Genomic DNA, 12405 nt, shown 5'->3' on the forward strand with positions numbered 1-12405 from the left:
CGAGGCGAGAGGAGTGCCTGCTTTCTCCACAACTGTGCGCCTTAGGGGTTGTTAAATAGGAGTGAGACTCAGACAAGGAGCATAAGGATTGGCCTAAATATGCATATTATTTTACTATATGCGGATGATGTCCGGTGAATATATAGTGCAAGTACTAAATACTCTTAGATTTTGAAGTTCTATTAGGCTTAAAGGTAAATTCCACAAAGTCCTCCATATATGCCGCACTACATCTTGATCAGACCCTATCTGTTAGGCTGGTGGGATACCTGTTATAATAGGAGGAGGCACCTTCAAATAATTAAGTATTCAAATATACAATGAGGATGACGCCCTCACTGTTGGGAGAGTAGAGATCTCACTTTCAAGAATTAGAGTCAATTGTGTTGTGGAAGAAACACACTTTCTTGGTGAAAAGAAGAATTATAGTGGCTAAAAATGATACTCCTCCCAAGACTACTTTAAGTCTTCGCTACTATGCCAGTGAGACTGCCCACTAGTTTATCAGGAAGCATAAACAGTATGATAATGGATTTAATAGGGGAAGGCCACAGACATAAATGTTTGCTGAATAAGCTGCAGCTGTCTGTAACAGAGGAGGGCCTCTGGGCACCGGGCCTAGAGCTACACTACCAGGCTGTGCAACTTTAGTGGGTAGACAGATGGACGTCCGATGATGCTGCGTCAAACATATCAACTAGTGGGCCGTGTGAGAGAAAGAAGATACACTTTGTCTACTAGAGACATTTGACAAACATGTTAAGCATTCTAAACGGATGACAGTTGCACAATATTGTTTAACCACAATGTTGGCCAACACAAAAGCTAAAGTTTCCTTTTTCTCAGACATGCCCGTTTGATCTCTTCCAATTTTGTGCAGCTTGGCTAACAGAATAAACATGTGAGCCAGGGAGCCTGGAGTAGCAGCCACATTGGCGGACCAACTTGAGAATAGTAAATTCCACATGATCCAGAGCCTCACGCAGAAGTATCTAATAATTGTGGGACAATTTCTCTCCTTCAATGCACTGCTCCAATTGATACAAAAACATGGAGTACAAACACAGAGGCACTGGCAACGCACACAGTTCTACACACATTATTAGTTATAGGTAACTCATGCAAAACAGCAACAATCTATAAAAGTCTGGTTGACATGACTAAATTAATAAATATGAACCGTGAAAATTGGGGGGATCATTTTGGCAAAGTCATAAACTATAATGAATGGCGTACGTTTCTATCATACCTCAAAAGTGAAAATAGAAAAACAGGGTTTAAACTTGTGCAATTTAATCTACTGCGTTGCAGGTATTTGATGCCCAATAAACTACATAGGATGTTCCTGTGACTTCGGATACGAGTTTTAGATGCCAGACATATAACAATGACTTATGCACATGTTTTGGGCCTGTCCAATACTGACAACCTACGGGTCAAACATGTTTGACTGTGTAAGGGAAGTAACAGAACTTCAGCTGGAATTGAGCCCTACAAAATCCCTCCTTGGCCTCTTCTCCAGGGCAAAGCAGTGTAAAATGGCACGCAAAATTGCAGACCATGCATTGTTGGCTAAAAAGCAGACAGCAGTGTTATGGAAAAGCGATCATGCCCCACCGCTAGTTCAGTGGGAAAAAGTACTTTACTAAAGTGTGAAAGCGAAGGTCATGGTATTAACAACTATGCTAAGTAGAGGGAAATCGCAACATATCATCAATGAGTTGGATTCGTACCTAACTGAATTAGCCATTATAGACTATGAAACACGAATGAAGGCCTCATGATATCCCACACAATAGAAGGATAAAACACATGTAATTGCAGTCATTTATGGTAGCCGTGGAAGGTTTTAGCACAGTAGAGGGGGCCTAGCACTGTATGATGGCACATTGTATTTGGCTGACCTGGCTGTTAATATGAATAATATTCTTTCTTTGTTGTAGGCAACAAATTCATTGTTGACCAAATGCAGACACACACATTGCTGAGTACTGGGCCGGAAAACTATATTTGAAATATAAATGCTGAAATGGCCCTTCCATAAATACCTAAGAAGTAATGTAATATATGACATGCCTTAATTTGAATGTTCGTTAATGGACAATTTCAGAAAATGTATTGCCACTGGTTACGTTTTTCTCAATTGACCAATTTCAGAGCAGGGGTTAAACATGTTACTTTCAGGGAACTTCTGAGTTATTTTAAAGATATGATACATGTCTTATGAGCAGAGGACACCAATAACTTACAATATACATTTTCTTCAGTGTATAGAATAATAAACCACTTGTAAAACTCACAGGCGTGCCACTATGTCACACAAAAGGCAAATATTAGTCATAAATTAGTGCTAGTTTTACCCTGCTCCCTCACCATGCAAAATGACCCCCTTGGATTACTGTTTCTTAGAATTTCATGCCTCATACCCATGAAACCTGATGAAAAGAATATAAGTACCTTCAATCTGTCGCCAGTGGTTTGTGCTGAAGAACAACGTTCACTACCAGCCAAGTCCACTAAATTGATCCGGCTCGTAATTCTGTGATCGTGCTCCTCTTCTTCCACAAACTCAGTCTAAAGCAGAAATATTAGATAAACTGTGATATACAATTAGACAAGTGTAGAATAATGACTGACTTCAGGCTAAAAAAAATAAAAAAAACTAACCTTATTTGTGACGGAAAGTCCCAGTGGGAAAACCATTAAAGATCCATGTAAAACTTCTACCACTACACTATACCCCTGAATGTCAATGGCTTTAACCCCATTGCTGAAAACCGTCAAGTAGAGACAATGACTACTTTTCATGAGAAACTTGTCACACCCCCAGCCAAATAATGTTGAAAGAAAACCTTTTCAACAAGTAATTCCACTGATAAAACATAGGGAAAGCAGTACCTTTGTTTGTGTCATCACAATTGTACAGACGGAATGGGATCGAGAGCTCTTGTCGTTCATACCAGTGGCAGCCGTTGCTCTCTGCTTATTACCCAATTCCAGCCAACTCTTAAAAAAAAAAAAAAAAAAAGAAAGCAAACAGAATGATCAGCTACAGTTCACATTTTCCTACAGCCACATTTAAAAAGCAGTTCTTAAAGAATTCAGTAGAAATTTGAAGAAATATGTTCACATATTTAAATATAGAATTGCAACTTACATTGTTCAAATGACAGATTCTCTAATAAACAGAAATGTACTGAAGATAAAAATGTTAATCACTTTTATAGATGTTTCAAGGTTACTTAGGGCCTTAGTAAGATGTCAGACGGACCGTCACTGATCCGTCCTACATCCAAAGCATCCGTCCGACTGCTAGATTACGATGTCAGCGGGCGGAGCGATGTCGGTGGGAATGACCACCGCCTCCGACAGGATCAAGGATCACGTCGGGCGTCAGTAGGAGACCTAATCCCTAAAATGGCGGCGATGGCTGCGGAGGCACCACCGTAGGTATTAGGAGGTCCCTTTCTGACAGCCTTTCCATAGAAACCTTCCTGGCATGTAATGGCTGTCGGATAGTGACTTTGGGGGCCCCTAGCAGGGCCCACTTCCGCCAAAGGCCTCTGCTGCGTGGCCTGGGGGGCACATGTGGTGCCCCCCAAACATCTATGCACTGTCTGGTCCCACTGAGGACTGCCATATTGGAGGTATACAGGAGCAGCAGCCTTGCTGCATCCAGCAGTGAGAGACGGGAGCTGCAGAACTGGCAAGGAGGAACGGTGGAGCCGCACATGTCAAGAGGACTAGGCCAAAGGTTGCGGACTGTGGCAGGATCATACTAAGGAGGTGATCTCAATGTAGAACTCAGCCAGTTGGCTGAACCTGGATCGAATGTGGAGATGTGCCATGCCAACCAGCTGGACCAAGAGCAGCAGGGTGCAGAGGGTAAGGCCAACCAGCAATTAAAAAACATTTTATAATAGTCAATGGTCATGGCTGAATAGGACTGAGGCTCAAACTAACGCTGACCACAATGGTCAGCTGTACTAACCTGGTTCGTCCTGGTCAAATATTCTACCTTGTGACTTCAGTCCTTTAGCTACCAATCCACCACTGCAGTACACTTCTAAAACTCCCCAAGGACCTCAGTGGAGGCAGTTAGCCACTACCTGCCGACCTTTGAGTTTTGAAATGGAGGGCCAATTCGAGGTCCAGCTGACACTTGCCAGCTGGGTAGATGCAGAAAAAGGCCTCTTGCAGCTTGTTGTGTCTCTTTAGGTTTCACAGGAGGTCGGCTGTATGGCCCTTGGAGTCCACTTCTTTGTCTTGGGTCCAAGAGGGAGAGCAGGTCCAGTCTTCCAAGCTTTTTTCAGGTCTCAAACGGCGAGTTCAGTCCTTTTCTGATTTTCCACAGGTCCAGAAGTGTGCTGACGTGGGTGCCTGGAAGTGCCACATTTATGCCTGGCAGGTGATAGTGGGTGGGAATGACCACTGGGAACCAGCTAACCAATGGGGTAAATGTTTCCTTGGTCTAACCCTACCCATTTTGGACATTTACAAGATGGTCAAAGTCTTCAGCCACACTAAAGTTAGGTTCTGGGGACTTGCATAGGAAGAGTTCTGTGGTGATCCTAGTGTCCTCCCACATCTAACACACAGATCCAGTGTGTGTACCCACAACAACATCAGAGACAGAAGTATGGTAGAACAGAGATGGCTTTTCAGCAACCAGACATAGGATACACAAGAAATGCTTTGGCGTTCTGCCTTCGTCCTTTGAAGTGCACCACAAAGATTAGATGTATACCCAATTGACCTGTCGAACAGGCTGTGACACTGACATGTCAAAAAGAGGCCATCTGTGTGTGGGGGTCTGTGAAGCTGATGGGACAAAAGAATGGCCCTGTCCAAGTATCAGCTAACTTTTGCATGCAACAGGAGAGGCCTCTTTATAGTGCACCCCAAGTGTCCTACAAAAAACCCCAGCGGACCTTTCAAGCAGGATGTGACATTCAAGCAGGACATGGCACTTTAATGTCAGGTTTAGGTGGTTCATCTCTGCACACTCAGATCAGCCTGCTGTTTGCTCCTGGGATCAAGTTCACACCCATTCATATGCTAATTACGGACTGCCCGAAGTGGGAGAGCAAAATTCAGATTTAGCTCCCAGGGACTTCAGGCAGAACAAAGGTAACTTTCCAAAAGTTACTTTTCCGTAATATGCAGAAATAAATCTTACCTCACCAATGAATTGAATTTTTAAAAACAAAATAATTGTTTAATTATTTCCCCAGATACAGTATTAGTAATTCATATTGCATCCCAATGCTTTCCTATGGAATAGCCAACCCTACTACACTGAAAATAGCTTTGAAGGGCTAGTCACTGTAAGGGAATGAGCAACATAAAACCTTTACATGTCCTACTTTTAAATACCACACACCCTACCTTATGGGCATGAAGGCCTACTTAAGTGTGACTTATAAATATTTAAAAGAAAAGTTTAGGCCTGTCAAAAGGGGTCATTTTGACAGGACAAATGTGCAGTTAAAACCTGCACAACTAGGCTACTGGTGGCCTCCAGGCATCTTTACATTATCACTGTCGTGGGTGGCACAACGGGAGCTACAGTCCACATGCAACATGCAACATTTAACTTGCAGGCCTTGGGTACACCTTGGTACCATATACTAGGGACTTGTAGATCAGGTAAACATGCCAGTCAGGTGTATACCAATTTCATCATGTTGAAAGGAGAAGCAAAAGCACTTGGCTGACGTTAACTGGGTAAAGTGCACAGAGTTCTACAGCCAGCAAAAAGAGGGTGCAGCAAAAAGGCAAAAAAAATGTTTGTGATCCTGCAAAAAAATCTAAATTTTCATCAGGTGATTTATTCTCAGGATTGCACGCTTGAAGAGCAAATGTCAAATTCTGCATTAGTGCCCACCGTATTTTGCATCTGCCTATCAGGGCCTAGCAGCCTGATATGTTGTTTCCCATTCATGACTGTCGCATTTTTTTTCACCTCCACGTTTAATGACTTTAGGCACTGGCGTAATGACTAAGCACACTGGGACACTGACATCCAGCACCCAATGTATGTGCTCTGACTCCTAAAAGTTTGCATCAGTGGATACAAATTGGCTAATCTCTGATTGGCAAGGCTAATTTACAAGTAAATCCCTAGTTAAAGGTACTCCGAGTACCTAGGGTGTGTAAGTTAAGATGCCTTTAGTGGACTACAGCACTATTTGTGCCACCACTAAAATGTCAAGTAAAGATTTGGTAATAGAGCTGTTCTGCAGCCTAGTTGGCAAACAAAAAGATATGCCAATTGGAAAGTTTAACTTACCTTTTATTCCCGGGTACATGGTAATCAGGGTCTGTAGGTTAAAGTTCCACTAGTGGAAGCTAGTGCACTTAAGTGTGCACCACTGCAGTGGCAAATAAAAACAGGACAGTTGACGCACTGTCAAATTCGACCTGTGAAATGAACCCTTTTGACAGGTCCAAAACTCCCTATTTATTACCTATAAGTCTCCCCTAAAGTCTACCCTATGTGCCCAAAGGATAGTGTGCATGGTTTTAAATATAAGGCCATTTATAAATTGTGTTCTACATGCCCTGGTAGTGGAAAGTCTCCAGAGTCGAATTTCCCTATTGGAGCTAGACCAAAGGTTTTTTTTCGAAGTGTCAAATTATTAGTTATTAAATTCAATTTATTGCCAAAGTCTGATTTAACATAACTATTTGAGAAAAGCAGTTTTAGAAGCTTTAGTTTTATTAAGGTGCCTAAAAGGCCACAGGTAGCATTCTCCGATTTGCCCAGCAGCTTATAGCTGCCAGTGCTAACCTGTAATTACGTTTCAAGAGTTCTCAGGAACTGAGGACAAAGGATCCATCTGCTGGGAGTGCTTTTCCTCTCCTGTAGCAGGATGGTTGAGGAGGGAGGCTAGTGGGCTAATTACACTTTAAAGGCAAGTTGCCCCTGCTGTAACATGTCACTGAGGGCATGCCTGCCTCATTTCCTTTCTTGGCAAGTCAGCCTGGCTGCACTTTAATTAGTACAAGTTATCCTGAAAGGAGTGTAGTCCCTAGGTAGCCACACCTCGAGGGGCTAGAGAGCTCCAGATAGGGAAAGAAGGGTCTAGCCATGTTGGTAGTGGGAGAATGGGTAGAACAGTGCATTCTGGCATAGTTCAATGCCGTACTTCCCAGGAAATAGCCACAAGGTGGGCAGTATAGCACAGTAGAGTGGTAGCCCTTTTGGCTAATAAATCCACAAGCCTCTGCAAAGGTTAAAACTGGCAACCATGCCAAGAGAAGTTAAAAAACTGCTGCGCCTGTGGAAAACAGAAGGACTGTGCTTGCTGCACTCCTGGACCGCACAAAGAGAGGCGGTACCAGGGAGGTCTGCACCTGTTGCACTAAGGATTTCACCAAGGAACACTTTTCTGCTATTTGACCTGTCAGGAGCAACCCCAAAGCCTGGACCGGTCTTAGTTGTACCCAGGATGGAAGTGTGGTCTCCAAAGACTAGTTGGCTAGTCTTCTGTACAGCAACAGGGTCATCACATAAAGCTACAAGAAGTTACCTGCAACCCAAAGAAAAAGAAACATCAGTTGGCCAATTTCTACTGGTTTTGCTCTGGACCAGGTTGATGCATCCTGTGAGAGAGAGTCCTAGCTGCAGTAGTAGTAGTGTACATAAAGTCCTGGGGCCCTTAGAAGATAGAGTATATTCATCCTGCCTAACCCTAAATGTTTAGACTTGGACGTATTTCAAGGTTTTTTGCCATGAGACCGGGGAGAAGACCAGAAACAACCTGAAAGCCGATCCAGACGTTGGATCGCTGGTTGGATTAAACTTGCAAGTTGACCCTGCTGAGAGCAGCTTGACTCCAGAAAAAAGCCCCCTTTTGCAGGATTTCAGCAGGGCCAATGTCGAGGAGCAAGCTGTCAATGTCGAGCCCCTCGGTGGATCCCACAGGTATAACCCACAGTTGAAAATGAAAATCCTCAAGGAAAAAGACTAAGAGCCTGGATTTAGATTTCAGTGGACGGGTTACTCCGTCACAACTGTGATGGATATCCCATCTGCCGAAATATAAGGGATTTCTATTTCAGCAGACTGTATATCCATCACGTTGTGACAAAGTAACGCGTATGCAAAAATTTAAATCAGGCCCCAAATTTGAAGGTAAATATTTGATAGGTACGAACCTAGTCCCTGTATCCAGCCTGCACGCCAGAGTAGTCAGCCTTAACTTTTGACTTTGACCTGGTTCAGTGCGACCAGAAACCCGGGATTGACGCTTTGAGTTTTTAAAAAAAGCTAACTTCATCTATAAATCATATTTTATGCTCCCAACAATAGATTTTTATTGTTTTGTTTAATTTTAAAGATGAACATCTATACTATTGTTATAAATTGGAGTGGGATTTTTATGGTGTTGTCTTTCTTATTTGTTAACTATTTTGGTGTAGGTAAATGCTTTACACGTTTTCTTTTAAGTTAAGCACAACTGCTATGTGCCAAGCTGCCAAGGGTTGAAATAAGGTTTAATTTATTGAGACCGAATTGTATCTTAAAGTAAATTGTGGCAAGATTACTTAATGAGGTAGCATAACCCCATCAACTAATAACCCAGTTTCCTACCGGAGTATTTCTAGCTTCTACAAAATATGGCATTTTATAGCAAGGCTTCAGACTGAGAAAGCAGTGGCTTCTCAAAAGTATAAATTGACCTTGCAGGATACTTTGAACCGTTGGCCTTTCCCTACCAGATATGCCATATTCACTTATCACGATGATAAACATTTCAGTGAAGGATAAATTAAGAAGGTAGATTAAAAAAACATTGCACTGTGTCTTTTTATATTATTTATTTGCTATACTTTTAAAATCGCCAATTTTTTTAATATCTACTGTAATAATTAGACCTATACTTTGCTTCAAATAAAGCCTTCTAAAATGTTTAGTATTTCTTCTGTGTGTTCTCTTGGGAGTGACGGTGAAGGGAGCCCATCGAAAATCCTGTGAACAACAGGTACTATTGTTATTTTCCAAATGCAATGCTTTTTGTGGAATTCAATAGAGATTCGTGGGAGGCCACCAGTCAGTTTCCCTCCTGAATCCACTCCTAATGGTAAGCTGGTATACCTGTGTTTGCCTTAAGATCCACAGAAATATACCAGTGTGGTCAGGATTGATCCAACACTCAACTTGTCCTTACTCTTACTTCATCTGTCTCTATTTGGGAAGATTTTAAAAGGATGAAACAGGGGGACTCAAAGATTTCAGAAACAGTCTAATCAAAGACAGCACTAGCCCTATAATTTGTCTATAATGAGCAACTAACGTGCGCATGACATAATTTATGATATAGCTCTGACAAGCAAAAGAAGACGTATTACTTAAGATTGAGAGTACATGATGAAAACCCAATAGATAAGCCTCTTGGCTGGAGTAGTATTATGAAGTACACCAAGAGTTGATAAAGCCTTGCATGTCAAGAGCATTTCCGCTCTATGAAACACTTATGCTGAGATTCTCTGTATGGATAACGTTAAATGTTATATACCTTCTGATTTTCCAAAAATGGAAGGTCTCTCTTCGCCAAACACGTATAAGGTGTAGGGAAGAAGGTGTGAGATTCATAAAGCTCATGAGAATAAAGAAGTGTGCAGTCATATAATCACAATATCATTAAAACTATATTTATTTTTAAAACCAGCTTCCATCCCACTCACTAGATCTAACAGGAGAGGTGAGTCAAGCAAAAAGGAGTGATGCAAATGAGCAGGGAGGCAAAGGGAGTAGGGTTGGAAACATAAGTGTCCAAGGTGGGCAGGGGCAATAGGCAGATGAAAAGGTCAAGAGATGTAGGGAATACATTTTTGTAGTTGGATGAAGAGTATCGATAAAATTTGAGTGTGTTTGAAGAAGTGTGTAAGTGTCATGATATGATGGTGCACATGTTGGTGCATGGTTTGGCTTGATGGTGCACTTGTGTGTTGACAATATATTGAAATAGGGTACAATGATGTAATGTCGCAAATATCGATGGTATCTGTGTGTGATATAGTGTATGTTTGATATGGCTTGGGTGTGCGCGTGTGTATGTATGCAATGATATGTATATGATTGTGAGCACTAGGACCAATTATGTGTTTGCACACTATTATGACAAGGGTTTAGGTCAAAGAGCATTGATATTTCCCAATTTTGCCATTTCGCAGATCTGCAAGTTTTCTCATGGGAGCTAAAAGATTACGGACATTGCCTTATATCATGGGCATGTAGACAAACCAATGAGAGCCACAAATGCTTGTGGGACATCTGTAGTCTAGCGAGACCTTTTGGAACCATATTGGGTGTTAGCACTAGTATAACTGCACCCAACCGAACTGCTCTGTGCCATTCAGCGTGACATGCATCATTACGAAGTAACGAGCATCTTATTAGAGAAGCTTATCCAAAGCCACCATCTTAGCCTCCATGTCAAGGACCAAGTTGTGATGTTTGTGTGTGTTGTTTTAAATCTCTGCCAATGTTCACCACATACAAGAAGATGATGTAGCTCATGACCTTGAGTCAAGTAGTGATCTTGCTTAGGCTGCAGTGTAGGACCCTCAGGTGTGCAATAATTTCTGTTGCAAAATGACAGTGCATTCATTTGCATTGTATACATTTCTATTGCACGCTTTCATATTAAGTCACTAGGCAGTGTTATGCAAGCACGCTTTTACATGAAGACTTGACGTGGTGGATGCAATGACTCAGCTTCTCAGGCCTATACCACATTCTCGCGCTTCTTAAGAAGCAACCCTATGGCCTTATTTTATCACCACACCAAAAAAAAAAGTACAACTGAGCTGTGATGCACCTGCAAAAGACTAGCCTATTTCCCCTTAACGAATTTTAAGCCAAAGCTTGTGAAAAAGTCACTACATGCAAGGCTGGCTGATTATCTGAAAGAGAGACATTAAGGCTGCCTACTAGGGACATTTGGCAACAGTGAGCTTTGGGAGAGACAGAGGAACTTAAGCACAAATAAGGTGTGGGTGAACATTGCTTGCTCAGCTTTGTATTGTTCCTTATCAGTGATGCAGATGTTCCAATAGGGTATTAAATAATAAGCTTAAAAAAAAAGGATATCAAAAACAAGGCGTCCACTCTTTACAACAAAAGACTATATACAATTGTTTATGGAGCCATATCGGTGAAACGTGGTACAATTATAAAAAGTATCAGTTTTTTTTTTTGATTTATTGTTTTATGAATTTCTTGAAATTCAAAATGAAAAGCATTTCCATTTGACAATATCAGATTTAATTTAGTTTCCTTCATTATATATTTCTTACGCATTTGTAAGCAAATATATATCACTTAATCTCTGAATTACATACTAACACCTTTTCACTATGTCTAGCCTGCTGTGTTCATTAAAATAATCTTTTCTGCTCTATCACTTTTAATAAATGTAACAGACTCATGCCAAGCCTGAGATTCCCTGAACTTCTTAAAGCAAGTAATTGAATACTGTGTTTGAATTTGTTCCAAAAATATAATTTATATAGATTACAAGGGAATCCCAGCCACGACTTGTAACATTTGCAAGCAAGAAAAAGACTGGAGTTTGAGTGCTTAATATATCAGAAATGGGAAAAGGCTGGGGATGGGCAAGTTCCTGGGAAGGGCTTTGGGCTCTTGATTCAAAAAAAGCCAGACTTAAAATGTAAAACCATCATCACCATAATGTGCTTCTTTAATAAACAAGGTACGATTGAAGCAAATTAACATTAATGCATCATTATTTTGAAGATATTAAAATGTAAGCTGTTTTCCACATCCACCTCAACATACTTAGATGTGTTTGCAAGTCTGCTTACTAAATGTTGGGAATCCACCTCTAATAACTATTCAAAACAGTTATCGGGTTATCTTGATGTTACAAACAATATGTACCTTTCAGGTATTCTTTTGTTTAAAAAACATAAGTGCCTGGTTTCCTGGAATTCATAAACACCACCATCAAATGTAATGAAGTGTAACTGTTTGTTAAAGATTGTCTTACAGATGTTCAAGCACAGGAACTTAAGGGACAAAAACACAGAAGACTTTGGCAACAATATAATACAATAAATGAATGTGCCCTTCAAATTTTATTATTATTTTTTTTTTTTTTAAATCACAAAATCTTTCCATCCAGAAGTAACATATTTTAGTTGGAAAAAGTTAATGGTTTACCTGAATATCTGAATACGACGTAACGATATTACTGTAAAAAAAAGATAAATCACGTTTTGAGTCAAATGTTCCTTAAAACAAATATTAAACAATTCCCTAGTCAAGTTATCAAGTTATCAAGTGTTGCCCAGAAAAGCGAGAAACAAGACCGCTGCATGCAGCTATGATGCTCTTTCTGCAAAAAACATGGGATAAAACCAGAGCAGAGACTG

The 12405-nt window shown here is 40.9% G+C and overlaps 1 protein-coding gene across 2 annotated transcripts in view; it reads right to left on the bottom strand.

The window, feature by feature from the left end:
* Positions 1-12405, bottom strand: part of KIF14 (kinesin family member 14) — a 624724-nt gene that overhangs the window by 493739 nt on the left and 118580 nt on the right. For both annotated transcript variants that reach the window (XM_085601461.1, XM_085601462.1), the window contains 3 exons: positions 12194-12224; positions 2899-3006; positions 2458-2574 (listed from right to left, as the gene is read on the bottom strand). In XM_085601461.1, coding sequence (XP_085457587.1) covers positions 2458-2574; positions 2899-3006; positions 12194-12224 — 256 coding nt within the window. The remainder of the gene's footprint in view (positions 1-2457; positions 2575-2898; positions 3007-12193; positions 12225-12405) is intronic.

This window comes from Triturus cristatus, chromosome 4_2 (assembly GCF_964204655.1).
Source record: "Triturus cristatus chromosome 4_2, aTriCri1.1, whole genome shotgun sequence".
In the NCBI taxonomy this organism is placed as follows: domain Eukaryota; kingdom Metazoa; phylum Chordata; class Amphibia; order Caudata; family Salamandridae; genus Triturus; species Triturus cristatus.